The sequence below is a fragment of the Pavona decussata genome, unplaced genomic scaffold (assembly GCF_977016875.1).
Source record: "Pavona decussata unplaced genomic scaffold, jaPavDecu1.1 SCAFFOLD_218, whole genome shotgun sequence".
Lineage (NCBI taxonomy): Eukaryota > Metazoa > Cnidaria > Anthozoa > Scleractinia > Agariciidae > Pavona > Pavona decussata.
Window position 1 is genome coordinate 737,966 of NW_028145623.1, and position 16,193 is coordinate 754,158.

General features: G+C 37.5%; 3 protein-coding genes across 5 annotated transcripts; 1 reads left to right on the forward strand and 2 right to left on the reverse strand.

Moving 5' to 3' along the window:
* Window positions 1–1,025: 1,025 nt before the first annotated feature.
* On the reverse strand, window positions 1,026–3,588 carry LOC146459601 (uncharacterized). The gene is made up of 2 exons (XM_085089346.1): window positions 3,440–3,588; window positions 1,026–3,089 (listed from the first exon to the last, which is right to left on the reverse strand). The coding sequence occupies exons 1-2, from the start codon at window positions 3,495–3,497 to the stop codon at window positions 2,398–2,400; spliced, it is 750 nt and encodes a 249-aa protein (XP_084945472.1). The 5' UTR covers window positions 3,498–3,588; the 3' UTR covers window positions 1,026–2,397.
* Window positions 3,589–5,374: 1,786 nt separating this feature from the next.
* Window positions 5,375–11,610, reverse strand: LOC146459602 (uncharacterized). 3 transcript variants are annotated; one of them, XM_085089368.1, is made up of 3 exons: window positions 11,476–11,610; window positions 6,519–6,694; window positions 5,375–5,737 (listed from the first exon to the last, which is right to left on the reverse strand). In XM_085089368.1, the coding sequence occupies exons 2-3, from the start codon at window positions 6,568–6,570 to the stop codon at window positions 5,472–5,474; spliced, it is 318 nt and encodes a 105-aa protein (XP_084945494.1). In that variant the 5' UTR covers window positions 6,571–6,694; window positions 11,476–11,610; the 3' UTR covers window positions 5,375–5,471. The 3 variants fall into 3 exon arrangements, with proteins under 3 accessions (XP_084945494.1, XP_084945496.1, XP_084945495.1); XM_085089370.1 differs by lacking the exon at window positions 11,476–11,610 and adding an exon at window positions 10,073–10,163; XM_085089369.1 differs by lacking the exon at window positions 11,476–11,610 and adding an exon at window positions 8,128–8,259.
* On the forward strand, window positions 8,804–16,193 carry LOC146459603 (uncharacterized). The gene is made up of 4 exons (XM_085089349.1): window positions 8,804–8,950; window positions 9,854–10,012; window positions 15,166–15,285; window positions 15,821–16,193. Exons 1-4 carry the CDS (start codon window positions 8,899–8,901, stop codon window positions 16,117–16,119), a joined length of 630 nt encoding a protein of 209 aa, XP_084945475.1. The 5' UTR covers window positions 8,804–8,898; the 3' UTR covers window positions 16,120–16,193.

The window sequence follows — 16,193 nt, forward strand, 5'->3', positions numbered from 1 at the left end:
CGCATGCCCTGTGGCACTGTGCAGTTGTCTCACTTCGTCAGTTATGTTCACGTTTGTTTTTTAGTAAATTTGTGCTCATGAACTGTTGGACAAATGATCTTATGGAGAATCCATGTCTTCCTTAGAATAAGCTTGTGAAAAAGAGAAAGAGGAACAAAAGTTTTATTTCAAATTAAATATTTAACGTTGACAGCTGTTTGATTTATGAATGTCATGATTTCCCTAAGCGAAATAATGCAAAATATTTGACCACTATTGATTTAACGGAAGCTCTTATTAGTTCTTTACTTCTTTCTGATAGTCAAATAGACTTTATTATGTTAAGTGAGTTGGCAAATGAGTTGTTTTCGACTTGGAAAGGTAAAAGTGTTGCGGGATAAAATAACAAGATGCGTCAAAACTAAGACAAATGCGGAAAAATGTACTATACAGATTAGATAGGTCGTGCTGGTTACCTTCAAAACACTTTCGCATTCCGAATAAATTAGGGTAAGAATATTTCAAATAGTACTAAGCATTGTGATAGTGCTGTTAGTGGTTTCAAATCCCGCCGAGATTTTTCTTTGAAGACTGCAAACCAAATTTCCTTCATAGGGTAAGCAAACCTGAGGAATAGGAGAGAAGTCCTCTCTTTGGCACTATTATAAAATAGTTTCATTCCATTTATTTCATATTTATGAGGAACCAATTACATTCTGCTTTTAGATGAATTCTCGCAGCTTCCAAACGACTACAGCTTTTCCCATGACTGATTCAAAAGCCCTGATAAATCAGTTTCGCTTTTTGGTTTCCCTTACTTCGATGTTCGATTGGTTTCAGAAGTTGGCACCAATTTTTCGTAAATCAATCTGCAATACTCACACGTCTTTTCTCTTTCATTGTGTTTCTTACATTTGATGCAAGTGGTTAGAATGACTTTGGAATGTTAGAATGGTTTTGGTTTTAGAATACACGGCTGAAAATCGTTTTTATTGTTTTAGTGTTTATTAGATCACACATTTTTTTTTTAAAACAAGGTGCTTTGGTCAGAATTTACTTAATATTGATACTTCTACACACGGGAATAATATAATACATATAAAATTGATTAGATAATGAAATAAAAGTTACAAATCAAGTAAAAAAGGTAGCAGATGTCGGAAAGTAGCATGGGGAAACCCAATTAATACACTAAGGCTGCTCTCACTTAAAAAAATATGTGTTTGATATATAGTCTATAGAGTACAGGACATAATGTCTAATATATGTGTATAAACTCCGTATAAATAATGTATAACAAAGTACATAATGTTCTAAACAGCAGAAATTAAACTCAATAAACTTAGAAATGAGATAAAAAAGTAAAAGTTTTATACCAACTATTACAGTGAGTGGTAGCTAAGGTATAAATGTCCCAGTACGTTATAACAAATTGCAGCTACATTGCTGTCAAGCCCCTGAACATTGGCACATAACTTGAACTTGATTATATAACATATATATTCTTTACTTTTAGTTTTTAGCTCTAGTTAGTTGCACGTTATACGCCAGTTAGTTGTACGTGGCAGCGACCAACTCGAAAGCCTAAGCTCCTTTGGTCACTGCGCACATTTTACTTTTCACATTTACGTAATTTGATGCTGTCTTTATGTTACTTTCCTTATATATTGTAATTTCCTTTCGTTGTAAACCATAGAAATAATGCATAATAATAAAAACCTTAAACCTTAAAACCTTAACATTAACGAACCAGCAGCGAGTAATAAAACAGGAAAAGTTGAGGGAAGGTAGGGGACTCTCGTTTGGTTACGTACATCGAACAGCAACAGTCTTGTGTAATGCTACATGAGTAGGACGGGGGATAGGCGGGGGGAGGGGGGATTGGAGGAAGTTTTGGATGGGCATCAGTGTCGTCGCCCAGTACTTCAAAATTTGGATACCGTTAAAAAGTGTTTTGCAATCAATAAATTACCCTGTTCTTAAGAAAGGCAATTTTCTCAATCCTTCCTTGATAAAAATGTACTACGTTTCGAAACGCCGTTTCAGGAAAGTTGTTGCTTTGTTTGTCCCACTGGTTCATGCAAAATGCTGCAGTAAATGTGCTTATTCTCTGTGTAATCTTTTTAAGCCAAAATCGGAGCTGATATTTCGAGACATCCTTGAGTTTGCAATAGTAAACCCCGTTCTAGAAACGCCTCGATATTTATACCTCGTTCTAGATCAGGGGTCACAAAAATGTGATCACGACCTCGCTGGGTGGCACATAGCCCTACAGGTACTCTCCGCTACAGCCTTCCGGCGTTAAATAGGGAAAATTTGATTCATTTCCAGGCCTGAAAGGTCAAACAAACCGCACAAATAAAAACCCCGAAAATCAGTGAAATTACTGACGTGATTTAGGGCATGTTTTCTAGCTAATTACAAATGGAACAGAATGAGCATAATTACAAGAGCGTTATAAAATGGGATTAACTTAACACGAGAGGTGTTGTTGCATAGTTTAGTGTCGCAACAAAGATAATGGCAGATTTCTGTGTTATTTTTGTTTTCATATTTTTCTTTGCAGAACTCTTTCATTTCGGAGCACTTTGAATCGGAAAGACACTTGCGCAACTCTACCTCGACAGTGACATTTTCTTGATTTTCAAACCGTCTAAAGAATCTACCGCATTTATCATTGGGACAATACACTTTATGCTGGTCCAACTCACACTGAGATGTCGTATACGACTGATTTAGAGTCGAAGAACTGTTCAATCCAAGACCTCCATTTTCAAATGGTCCGTCACACTGGAAGCACCTCAGAACGGTATCCGTATGTACGTCATCATTGCACAAATCCCGCTGGCAGCACGAGAACTCGCACTTCTCTGCCCCATTTGCTATTATTCCATCGCATTTTTCCTTTAAAGCCATGCACTCGTCTTTTAAGAGACATCCTTTTTGTTGCTCCCCATTTGTAATGTTGTTCTCGGTTGTTCTAGTTGTAAGGTTTGCGCAGGTGTAGTTTCCCTCATTACATGTTTCAATTATCTGAGTTTTTTTGCATTGATCCGTTAAATTAAACCGCCCATTTGGGTCTTGACAGCGATAGCACTGTAGAGAGGACCCTAAAGTTAAAAAAAAGTACAGATTAACTGAGATAGCTTTAAGTTTAAGACAAACTGAAAATATTTTTAAAATTGTGATACGCTCTATGAATTATCATTTTCCGCATATTTTTGAAAGAATCAAACTATGTATGTAGGGTAAGTATGGAGGTAATATTTTTACCAAAAACCGTGTGAAACTGCGAAATGTTAACCCGTTTACCCGAACGAACTCACGAACGAGCATGAGCGAGAAACAAAAAGTGGAGAAGCACTTGGGTGTAGTATACGTCGCTAACGTACTGTTCAACTATAAGCGGAATCGAATTTGTCTTAACATCAAAATGCGGAAAAGCGTTAGTAACACTCACCAATATCTGCCAGCGCAGACAGAAACAGCACAATTATGGCAAAGTAAACACGTGTCATGATAAGCTTACTTCGACGACGGCTGCTTGTATCTTAATGAAAGATGGTTGGTAACATGCAAACGATACACTAACATGCACAGTTATAAATCCAATATTTTTAAGGACCACTTGACGTTTCAGCCAATTATCAGCAAGAACAGGAGCCGCTGGCAAGGAAGAATGTCTAAACAAAGCCAATATTGCAGTACGGTCTCATATTTTGCTTGTTCTCTTGACCTTAACTGATGAAATGACATGACATAAAAGTCGAATAATAAAACTTGATGTAAGCAACAAAGCTGATGAGACATACTTCCGGTCACGTCCTGGTGTAACCTACGAACAGGAACTTTCCAGGTTCAAATGGCCAAAGAGTTCGAGCTCAGCCTGAACTCTCTGGGGGGACCTGGGGGGAGGGGGGAATCCCATTTTTATATGCTACATAAGTATGTGCCGTTGTGAAAGTTAACGTAACTATGTTTTTCAAGCGTTTTACTCTGGGATAGGTTATAGAAATCATAGAGTGTTGGTCTAGTCTATTGCATCATTGAGTAAAAAGACTAAAGTGTAGGATAGGAAAGGGATTTTTTGTGTCTAGTCTAGTATGGTTGCCGAAATGAAGCAAAATTCGATAAAATATATTTTCATTCGATAAAAAATATATTCATTCGATAAAGTCACGTGGTAACCTTAGAGGCCTGGTTTCATAGCTTACACATGGCGGCGGATGAAGTTGACTCCACGTGGGATGATATGAGTCCCGAAGTACTCACTACAGTGGAACCCCGCTCTAGGGACACCCGGATAATACGGACAGTTTCGTTTGTGCCGATGAAAAGCACCCTTGACACTTGATACCAGAATAATACGGACACTTTGGCATGCCCCCGTGGTGTCCGTATTTAATAACCGGGTTCCACTGTACCTGCTCCCGTGGGATGAGTACCCAAGTACTCACCACTTGCTCCCGTCTGGTCTCGTGACACAGTCAGTAGAGCAATGGACGATCAAATCTGGAGGTCTTGAATGGGTTCGACTCCCGCCGAGGTCGGAGATTTTTCCTCTTTGCCTCGTGCGATCTCCCATTTCCTTAATACTAGGGCTAACGTTCAGTGGGAAATTCGATCAAATTCGTGGGTTCACTTTAGCACTTTAACATGCACTGCAGAGTTAATACTCTGATCCATTTGTGCCTTAGTGCTAGCGGCACAACATTCATTCGTTTTTAAGAGTTTGTTGTAAGAAGTCTCAATTCTTCACCGGTTTGGTAAAACCCTTTCCTGGTGGGTGACACGAGGAATAGTATGTGTATTGAAAGGTTTCAGCCGGCTTATATAGTGAGTCTTGATGTCCAGGATACATTAATTTTGTCAAATATATCTCCTTTGTACACCACTGATTAAATAAAACTGCTGCTGAGGGAAAATCTAAGTTAACATTCGAACCATTGCACTCGTAGATGTCAAGTCGCCGATGAGTAAAAGCTGAGGAAAACTCATCCCACTTGTAGTCAATCTGGGCTACTTCTTCATCCGTCGCCATGTTTAAGCTATGAAACCAGGCCTAAGGTTACCACGTGACTTTATCGAATGAATATATTTTTTATCGAATGAAAATATATTTTTTTAACGAATGAAAATATATTATATCGAACCAAAATATATTTTATCGAATGAAAATATATTTTTACCGAATGAAAATATATTTTATCGAATTTGCTACATTTCGGCAACCATAGTCTAGAGTATAATTGCAAAATGCGGCTGAACGTGGTCTGATATAGGGTAAGGGTTTCATAGTCTCTCCTGCACACCCTCACCCAGATATAATCTGAGAACCCCTAGTTGTTTTAAAACCAACAATCAATAGAAAGTATAAAAAAGCATAACAACCAGGTCACTGTTATCAACAAAGCGCATTATTTCACCAGTTTATTTTGATTACAGCTAAGTTTATGTACATGGAATCGCGTCTACTTGTGCCTTAAAGAATTTTAGTTACACAGGTTTCCACTGCAACATTTTAATTCGCACTCATAACCGAGTTTATCCTGGCAGTAGCCCGGTGTCTGATATTCTTGACACATGTCGTCAGTCAGACATCCTTTTCCAAAGGCAGTCATTCCAGATGAATGAATGGATAGTATGCCGCAACGGTTTACTCCTTCGTGGCAGTTCATCTCCTTTTGGTGCTCAATGCAGTCATCTAACGAGCCATAACTATTGCACAGATAACATGACAAATATCCGTCGGCTCCTCCTTATTAAAAGAAAGACAGGGAATCTTTTTAAAGACAATAAAAATATAACTAGGCTTTAAACATCAAGTCATCTATTGACTCGAAAATGTCTCTTGCGTATTTTTCTTTGTTTCCGTTGCACTGTGAATTTATGCTTTGTCCTTCAAATTTTCTTTCCTCGTTTTATGCAGTTGCCAAATTCTATTTATAGATATTGGGTACACAAATTGCCAATAGAGAGATTTAGCTTCGCGTTTAGGGCTAACGCCAAACGGGAAACGCCGTCAAGCCGCTATTTGTTCTAAAATGCATAACTTGTGTTTCTCGTACTCACTTCTCTCTTTTTCGTGTTTGCTCGATAGCTGTCGCCGACTGGATGGAGATAAGCTTAAACCAAAAAAGCTTCATTGTTTTTCATCAAAGAGAAAATTTCAGCCTGGCGTTTGCCGTTTTCCGTTTGCCGTAAACGCGATGCTAACTCTCTATTACGTTTGTACGTACCTCAAGCTGCATCGAAACAAGTCGTTTTCTTCAGGAAAACCATAATATATTGAGGTAAAACCGATAAAACTATGTGATATATTCATTTGACATTCACATATGCAAATGAAATGGTCGAAATCTCTCCACGGGTTGGAGGTAAGCAAAATTCTCTATGTTACACACTAAGAAACCTTTCTTGAGCGAATTTGAAATAATAACAAGTCATCATTTAATATAAAATATTGCTTGTTATAATAAATATAGAGTTATTTAGGGTTGTCGAATAAGAGGAGATTAGTTTTTGCGTTCGGAACTTACCAAGAAAAATTAAAATAATGTTAGCAAAGAGAATTGCAGTCCAAAGCTTCATGGTGTATGCAGCTTTGCTCTGGTCGAGGAATGAACTGCCTTCCGATCCCGTCTTCCCAGGAAGCGTTCACACAAAACTGTAGTATTCTGATTGGTTACTGAAGATATTTGACCAGCTTGTACACCTGATATGTTATTTAACAGTAAAGACATTTAATGATTAGTATTTCACCATCAAAAGGTCCTGAATGTTTGTCATGTCTGATAACCAGGAAAATGTTAATAACTGAACTCTATTAATATCCAAAATGCATAGCAATAATTGCATTTTATCCAGATTGAAGCTTGAATGCGTGGCTAGTACTTCTCGAGTCTACTTTCCCCGGTTATAAGCCACGCAAGAATACCATTGTATATTTAGGCCCCATTCTTTAAAAAAATAGTTTCTGGGACCATCCCGTGATGCCGTGCAGAACGCATGCGCACTAACAAAAGAAGGCACCATACGCGACTTAACTGATTTTGAAAACTGCACATGCGATCTGTATATCACGGCAATTAAAAGGTTCCCATGGAAGTAATTATGTTAATGGTTTATATTTCTTTATAAAAAAAAGATCACTTTTTAAGTTAACTGTTGGATCTTATTTGGGATCAATTAACTCTCTTCCCCTGCATAGGAAATTTTAACGAGGGCGCCTGTGATTGTTAACGTAGCCTTTAATGTGACGCGCTACTACAACATTTTTTTTATCACGTGTCGCTCTCTATGGAAAAATCAAAGAACAAGCTAAAAAATTATGAACTGATGGCTGTAATATTTGCAGTGAGGGTCTCTAAAGAGGAGAAGATATTTAATCCGTTGTGACTTCGTCCCGCACACGGCAAGGGTCACGTCCATATTTCTTCTCCTCAAGAAAAATTCACAAGACCTATACTGTTTGTGTATTTCAATAGATATTTAATGATATAAATTCACATTTTCAATTGCCGTTTGCGCATCAAACCCTATCAAACATTAACACACAAGGTTAATTTTAAAAATAATTAAAAAGATTCGGGTACGGCTGACCATTTATTCATCAAATAGCTATAGGCCGTCATTAATTTTCTTTGTTGGTGGTGTGAGTTTTCCCAGAGCGTTTAACCGTAAGATAGTTCCCCCTCAGCTCTATTTATCAAAAATAATTTATCTGTAGTAATCACTGCAAAGAGCAGGCCAGCCTGCAACATTTTAAGATATTTGTACAGCTTGCACAATTTAAATGACATTTACATCAGTGCACTCAATCAATTTTTAATCGTGTTTAAAAGCTTTCTAGAAAGGCTATTTTTATCAGTTAATTATAACACACTTCTGTTTGATCAGTGAAAGCGTTTAAATGCTCACCTTCTATCATTAAAAAATTAATTACAAGTACTTGGAAAAAAAAACTATTGCACTAGAAAGTTGTAAGGAACGTTGGAAAAGATATAGAACTATTTGTTTTAATTCTCAACTGAGTTGTGCATGAGATTGAATATACAATAAGCTATCACTTGGTAGTCTTGGGTGGTAGAAAGTGCTGATTTGAAACTTTCGTAAATTTTGTTGTTATTAAAGTTAAACCCACCAAACCTTTTAACGTTTCCCTAAAGTTTTAGTTGGAGCCGACAACTTAGTATAACAGGGCAATGGCAAGATGGCTGTCCTTCAGAAGTAATGAGGTAATTCCCATGTCGTATGAAGTCATCGCTCCATTTTGTGGACCTGAAAAAACGAAATACTTTTTTAATTTGCAAAAGCTCGAAAAAAGGCCAAGTTGAATGTGGCGAATATATTTTTGGAACTTCAAATTTAAGTTCGTTTGAGTCTCCGTCATTGAGAACTCGGTTTCTTAGTTTTAATCATTCACTTTCAAACGATTTTTATGTTTTTTTGTTTTTCGGCTGAAGGCAATTAAATTGTCTCTAAAAGTATTTATTTTAGTCTATCAGCGTAATTGACGTACAAAGTCAATATTTGTAAGAAATCTGAAAAATTGCTTAAAATGAATTTCTACTGTAGAAACGTATTTGGAAAGAAAACAACTGTTAGTGGCAAGTAAAATGTTTTCCTTTTTTTTGTCCAACAATCGCAATTTCAAGAGCCTTTCACAGTCAAATGTCATTCTAAAGTTACAGTTCTTTTTTAACATTTTGTTAATCAGTGCGAGTCGTATTCTGGCGACAAGGCATTTTCACTGAATATAATGAACAAAACAACCGTTTCAAATTTGTTTACTTTGCATTTAATAATTTAACAGCTGGTCAAAGGAATAAAACAACAAAAGAGCGCCAAGAAGATTAGTTTTAACGAACGTGGAATCACCTTTTGACTTGCAGCTCTGTTCTTCTCTACGGGTTCATCATGAAGTTCCTAATTATCTTCGTTATAACAATGATTTTTGGATCTATAACAGGTACATCACTTACTTTATAACGTAAGGCTGCGGTTTTATATATATTTTAAGGCAATGCAACAAAATGAAAGGAACTGTGCTCAAGATAAAAATCCTTCAGCTTGTTGGCACGGGTAGGAGACGTTAAACTAACGAGTTGCAAGCTGCTCTCGGAAACTTTACTATATTCCGCACTTGCACAACCAACAACTGTTAAGTGAAATCTGCAAAGAGGCTGCTGAAGAAGGAACTAACGCAGTATTCTTGGCTGCTTGGGCTACCGGAGTAGACACAGTAGCTACACCTTATATTACATCCTTATGAACGAAATTGTCTTTCTTCAGGGGAACCTAACAGTTCATTTCGGTGGATATCCGTCACCTCAGACTGAATTCGGATTAAGTTGTAAAGAAAATCTGCTGTCTTCTTCGACAAAATGTCAGCTCAGAATTTCGTAACACTGGAAAACTAAATCCTTTCGTTTTCGGAGAGGCAACTATCTCGTTGAGAATACGAAATAAAGTCGGCTAGCATTTTTGTAAGGGCAAGCTTGTAAGACTTTCTGAGGCAAATATTCAACGAGAGCATCCAAAAAGATATTACTGTTTTAGCTGACTCAAATATGCCTTTAAAAGGCCGGCAACTAAACGATCATGGCATAAATTATCTTCGCTGGGTACTCCTGTTGGCATCACAGGAAGAAGACGTTAAAAAAATGAGAAGCAAGCTACTCTCAGCAATTTTAGTCTTTGCCGCATGCACAATAAGCTGAGGAAAGAACTGGCTCAGTATCCCGCTGTTTAATTTCCCTTCTGGCCTCAAAAAAGCAACCCTTTGATACCTCCTTCTAGTGATCCTCCGTGTAAAAACTAGTCTTTGACCATTAATTATAATTCTAACTTTTTTGTTTTCGTTTTTAACAAGTGCACAGTTTGCAGTGTTACCAGTGTGTCAGTACTGTTTCGATGGATGACTGCTCTTCCAAAGCAGTTAAGACCGTGTGTTCTCCGTCGACTTCGGTCTGTGCCAACGTGGAAGTAAAACATGAAAGCGGTGGTATCTCTGTGCAAGCTTTTGCTAAAGGTATACGTAGTTTTAGATATGTCATGGCCACTTCTACACTACTTTCAAGTTTCAACTAACCTTAAGGTGGTAATGCTACGACGATTAAGAGCGGCTGACTGAGAACATCGACAACTCGCGGTCAAAACTGAAATTTCTGAAGAATCCCTTTAGAGAACTATTTACGAAAATAACAATAAGACTTTCCAAAGATTTTTCGTTTTCGAAATGCCGTGATCACGTCGCAGCCGGCGTTAAATTTTGACGAGATTTGGTGCATTTTCAAATCGCTCGGGAAGGAAGACGGCTAAGCGTATTGAAACGATCTTTTAAAGTCTAGTTAGGCAACCTTCTAAAAATACGGTATCATGAAAATATTCCTGGAGGATTCTTATTTACATGCAGTTTCCAAAGTTCGAAGATTCCTATTTTCAGCATTTTCGTTGACACTTGAAATTGTGTAAACTGCGCGGACAAATATCGTGTGCTGGTACATAGAAATTTGTAGCAAGTATTCTACTAGAGGAAAGCTCTATACATGTACGCATGTACTGCAACATATAAAAAATTCAGCTGGGTAATTTAAAATCCAAGCGTTGACGGAAGTAAACACATAAGGAATTTAAATATACAGTCGACTCCCGATAACTCGAACCCTCGCTAACTCGAACCTCCCGCTAACTCGAACCAAATTTTCTTTCCTTTCAAGACATTTTCTATATAATTTTACCCTCGATAACTCGAACTCCCGATAACTCGAACCATTTTCAATTTCCCTCGAAGGTTCGAGTTATCGGGAGTCGACTGTATATATTTTTAAAAATGGCGGTGCTCACGCAAGCACAAGTAACACGTTTTGAATAAATTCATTGTTAATGTTTCATTTCTTGTGGAATAAAAAAAAGTTATTATTCGGAAACAAAATCTCATGTGTTGATGGGTTTATCCCTATAAAAATAATTTCATTCCATGCAAGTAGTTGGTCACCGATCGCGAAAAATGAAAAGTTCAGATGTTGTGCCACGGTTTTCTCGGTACGCCAGCGTCAACAATGCGAAGGATACGAAACAAAATCAAGAAATATTTCATATCAAAGTTCTTCTGAAACCTTTAAACAGGCGATAATGTTTCATTGAATTACTAACCAACTTGCATGAAAGATACCTTTGGTTCAGTAAGGTTGCACAAAAGTTGCAGTTTTTATAAATCCTAGGTTTGTCAAAGTTGCATCTCATTCTCACTGTCAATAAAATGTCGATGCAAGCACTACATTGAGCTGGACAAGCGAAGACGAGATTTCTAAAAGCTGAAGAATCGAATAAGGTATCTGTGTTTTTAATTTGCAGGTCCTAGACTATATATCATAAGCAGAACTGAGATATCAGAGCCCGTAGAGAAAATCATGCGTTCACTTTAGTGGAAGGCTGGTTATATTATTATCTTCAACAGCTACACGGCTATAATATATTTGAATGAGCACTTACTGTTCCAATGCCTGCAAAATAGGCATTTAATGAACCATCCTCATTAAATTAATGCGAGCAATAAGATCCGACCCGGATAGAAGAGCACCAGAAATTAACCAAGATTGTTTGCGTATTATGGCCATCACTGTGTACATAGCTATTTTAAACTTGCTATTTATAAACAATGACGCAAAATGGTTATAAATAGCAATGTGCGTAGGTTCGATACTAGAAACTGTATTTCTTCTTCCGCGATGTCATTTTTTGCAGTGTCTGTATATTTTCGACTGCATTTTTGGCTCCGTGCTCATTTTTGTCCTTGATAGACAGATAAGATAAGATAAGATAAGATAAGATAAGATAAGATAAGATAAGATAAGATAAGAACTTTATTTTACGTGGCACTCCACTTAGCTAAACAACGAGTCCGGTTGCGGTCAGAGTTCGTACTATTACAGCAACCTGCGTTTCTTTGGTGAATGCCAGAAAGACATCTCCAGTCATCCCAGTCCTAACGCCAGGAAGGTGTTTCCTGGGGACAAAACTTGGACAAATATTGGATGAGTCGAATAACAATCTGACCATCTGCCCGCGCCATCGATATGTCTACGGTCTTCTTTGGCAGTGTAACAAAAGAAACTGCGCTGTTCCGCAAGAAATGGCCGTCCACAAGCTGAAAACGGCAAAAGAGGTCATCATCATCATCATCATCATCATCATCATCATCATCATCATCATCATCATCGTTATCATCATCATTATCGCCATTATCGTCATCATCACCATCATCATCAACGGTGAATTGAATAAAGGTCTTAGAGGTACGGCATGCTGCTTTGCTTTTCTTGTGAGCATGAGAAACCTGCGGTTACCATTAAATGACATCTGTAGTGCGGAAATACTTCGGATTATTGTTGAATAACTTTTACGTGCAAGGATATGTGTGTGCTGAAGGAGACTCAAAATTCGTTCAAATTAAATTAGCCACAGGGATAGAATTATTGCTGAGGCCATTGCGTTTTTTTGTTAATATTATTTTCTCTTTATTTTTGTTAAAGTTCTATGTTCACCTTTCCTGTCTCCATATCACATAGTACCCCGGCTCTTAGAAAAAAAAACAATAGTTTCCCGCTTCCTCTTCTCCCCTTATTAACTACATTCATTGTCCTCTTTTTAAACGTCATATTCACTCCAGATTGTTTGAGGGCCGGTTGGAAAAAAGCAATAGGAAAGAGTTTGATTTCAAAGTATTTGGAATCTCAAATAAAGCACTCATGTGGATTTTGAACTTAGAAGTTGGCGTCCGATACCAAGCGCCTGGAATCTAGAGATTTTTTTCAGCTTTAAATCAATATTATTTTCTTTACTATAGAAGAAAATGCTAAAAAAAAAAAGACTCAGAAAATGCTGTTTAATTAGCTATATACGATGAAGGTCGTTTACTGACAGGCTGGCAGACCGACACACTACAAGGGTTAGTTGAACTCCTGACAAAAAGATGGAAAATACCGCAACCTTTGTTTAATGGAAGTTTCGTCTTCAGTGAGCAATACCACGTGTAGAATATGAAACCTTCTACTCGAAAATTATATGCCAAAGCGCCGGGCAAAATGGAATTTTATCTCATATCAGCGGTATCGAAACGGCTGAGGTAAATACATCTGGGATAGTAAACTGTAGTTACAAACATTAACCCTAGCTATCGACTGTGAGGTACTGTTTCGCACAGCTCCCTTTAAGAAATTAGCAAATTGTTACTGTTCTGTTTAGTGAAAAACGTACTAGTTGTGTGAAGTGCAATCGGCCTTTACGAATTTTGCTGTGGTATTATAAATAGTTATCACTCACCCTAGTTGTGAATATTTTTTTGTTTAGGAACACAGAGCAATGAAAAACTGTTTAGAGTATTACATTTTGCCGATTCGAGCGATGACTTGTTATTCTCTCGGGAAATATGTTATACAAACTGAATGTATTTCAAATGTGTTAGTACTTATGAGACCACTGCAAGATTTCGAAGAAAATACACAAAAAATTCCCTTATGCCAAATTTTGTTAACACCTGACTATAAATGTTATACCCAAACTAGATTTCTTACATGTTGCAGTAAAATAACAGATCTTACCTCACGCATACCTGTTGTAGTAAGTTTCGATGTACCAGGACAAGATTTTGCCTTCAAATATTTCCTAATTTTCAAGTGTTTACATGCGAAGAGTTCAACAGTCGGCATGTTCTCGACAGTGCCTACTTTGCCCAACTTCACTTTCAACAACTGTAATGAGCTTTACTGTTGAAACAAGTTCTTGTTCAGTAAGATGCTTGTATATCATAAGCTCTCTCCTCCTCAGAGGTTCGATAGCACTTGGTTCTAGATGTACGATGTGGCAATGAAAACAAATTGGTTGAGATCTGGACGAGCAGAAAGGTGACATGACACTTGAACTTTTCAAATTTGGGGATCATTAGATTTTGTTTTGGAACGAGTATTTTATAATTCTCCAGTAAAAATAACATACAAGCAATAATTTATTGGAACAGGTCATCTTGTCCTTGCGTGACCACTGGAATTTTTTGAAAAAATATGTCAAAAATTCCCTATGTGTTTTATTCCGTCAAAGGCTGGCTTTTAAATTACCCAAGCTGAATTTTATATATGTTGCAGTACAAGAATAGAGCTTTTCTTTAGCGTAAATTTCACGTAAATTTCGATGTACCAAAAAAGATTTTTGTCCGCAAAGTTTCCACAATTTCAAGTGTCCATGAAAATGCTGAATATAGAAATCTTCCGACTTGGAAAAATGCATGTAAATAAGAATCCTTTAGCAATATTTTCATAAGACCGTATTCACAGAAGGATGCCTAACTTAACTTCAGAAGATCGTTTCAATACGCTAAGCCGTCTTCCTTCCCGAGCGATTTGAAAATGCACCAAATTTCGTCAAAATTTAACGCCGGTTGCGACGTGATCACGGCATTTCACATTATGCCGGAATACTCGAAAACGAAAAATATTTGGAAAGTTTTATTGTTATTTTCGTAAATAATGCTCTAAAAGGATTCTCCTGACAAAATATGAGGAAATACAAAATTTCAGTTTTGATCGCGAGTTCTCGATATTCTCAGTCAGCCGCTCTTAAGAGTAATTCAATGATAATAATATCTCACCCGAAAGTCATGCAATTGCAGAACAAGAGAAAGCACGCCCTGGATTTTACTAAATCGCTATATTCTTCGCGGGTTGTACTCAGAGGCGTATAAAGAGGTGCTGATTAAGATCTTTTGAAAAGCGAAGTGCTCACGGGGGATCAGGCAAAATTAGCGGTAATGAGCGAGATAAAATAGAAATAAATCAGACGTTGTGGAACACCGATTAGGTGAATGAAGGGGCTTTCTCAAAATACCTTACAAGGCATCGCGAAGCCACGCAAGGCAATCAGCTCATGTTTCCTCAAGTGTGCGATTGAGCTTTCTTGACAATTTAGTATTTAAATAATTCCAAAACCTAACTCCAATAACTAGATGAGTCCAGTTTTAATATTTGAATTAAGTTACTTACACTTGCTTAAGCGTAGGCAATCATCAAAATCCTCACTTGCTTATTTATCCTCTGTTTTGTTAGATCTAGCTAACCTTATTATGCTATTACTTGTCATTCAGATACTCAGTGGCATGCTTTTTATAACCTACTCTTATTTTGCACAAAGGTTGTACTACAAGTGAGTTTTGTCGTGAGGAGGCAATTCCCACTTGTAGCCAAGAAGGAACGCAGTGTAGTATAGAGTGCTGTTCGGGTGACCTGTGCAACGATGGAGGCGATGGTGAAGGTATATCGAAAGCTGTTGTATTTATCTAATATTCATGTGCTAGGCAATCTAAACTGTAATTAACAATATTCAGACTTGATCGTAATTTGTGCAAAATTAGCAACGTTTTTTTTTAAATAGATATGTTGTCAAATTTTCTTCAACCCACTGATTAATTTCTGCGCGCACTCATTGAACGAAAGTCACCAGCAGGTATAACACCTACCAGAAAGAAAGAAAGAAAGAACAAAAGCCTCTGATTTAGGTCTTTTTTAAATGAAATAACAGTTGTCAACTAAACTAGTCACTTGCACGCACTGCGGATGAAAGATTATAAATTCAAGTTCTTCTTTTGTAGAACTATATAACACCATGAACCTTCTAAACCTCTGGGAAATTAAATGGTCGTATAAAATTAGCGCCCGCCCGAGGGCAAGGGAATAAATACTTTTTTCCGTCAACGTGATGAGGCGATAAAAGTGGTTATTGTCACTTGTAACACGTGTTAAAATAAAATTTATCAATTTTTGGATTACGTCTACGTCATTATTTTCAGAGGGATCCGCTGTAGAGGGCTTGTTGTGCCATCAATGTCTGAGCTCCACTTCCATGGGTGACTGTATCGAAAATCAGACGACGGAACAGTGCAAGGTCGGTGTGAACAAATGTGGGATCCTGGAATTTCGTTCCCCAGAATGGACTGGCTTTAAGAAGGGGTGCATCACCGAACAGTTGTGCAAAACGTATTGTGCAAGTGGGCCGAGTGGGGAGGCAGGAATTGATCACTGCAAGTTGTCTTGTTGCGAAGGCAACTTCTGCAACTCTGAAGACCAATCCGCCATTTATTCCAAGTGAAGCTCCTAAAGCGGAATGCGTATTAGTTTATTGTGAAGGCAGTGAAGACGAATAAAATTCGAATATTAATGAAA

Bases quoted from the DNA above. Each gene is read 5' to 3' on its own strand.
- LOC146459601 (XM_085089346.1), bottom strand. From the start codon at position 3,497: ATGACACGTGTTTACTTTGCCATAATTGTGCTGTTTCTGTCTGCGCTG. The intron at 3,090-3,439 runs GTGAGTGTTACT...TTTTAACTTTAG, and splicing joins GTCTGCGCTGGCAGATATTG to GGTCCTCTCTACAGTGCTAT.
- LOC146459602 (XM_085089368.1), bottom strand. From the start codon at position 6,570: ATGAAGCTTTGGACTGCAATTCTCTTTGCTAACATTATTTTAATTTTT. The intron at 5,738-6,518 runs GTAAGTTCCGAA...TCTTTTAATAAG, and splicing joins CATTATTTTAATTTTTCTTG to GAGGAGCCGACGGATATTTG.
- LOC146459603 (XM_085089349.1), top strand. From the start codon at position 8,899: ATGAAGTTCCTAATTATCTTCGTTATAACAATGATTTTTGGATCTATA. The intron at 10,013-15,165 runs GTATACGTAGTT...TTTTGCACAAAG, and splicing joins TGTGCAAGCTTTTGCTAAAG to GTTGTACTACAAGTGAGTTT. The intron at 15,286-15,820 runs GTATATCGAAAG...CATTATTTTCAG, and splicing joins CGATGGAGGCGATGGTGAAG to AGGGATCCGCTGTAGAGGGC.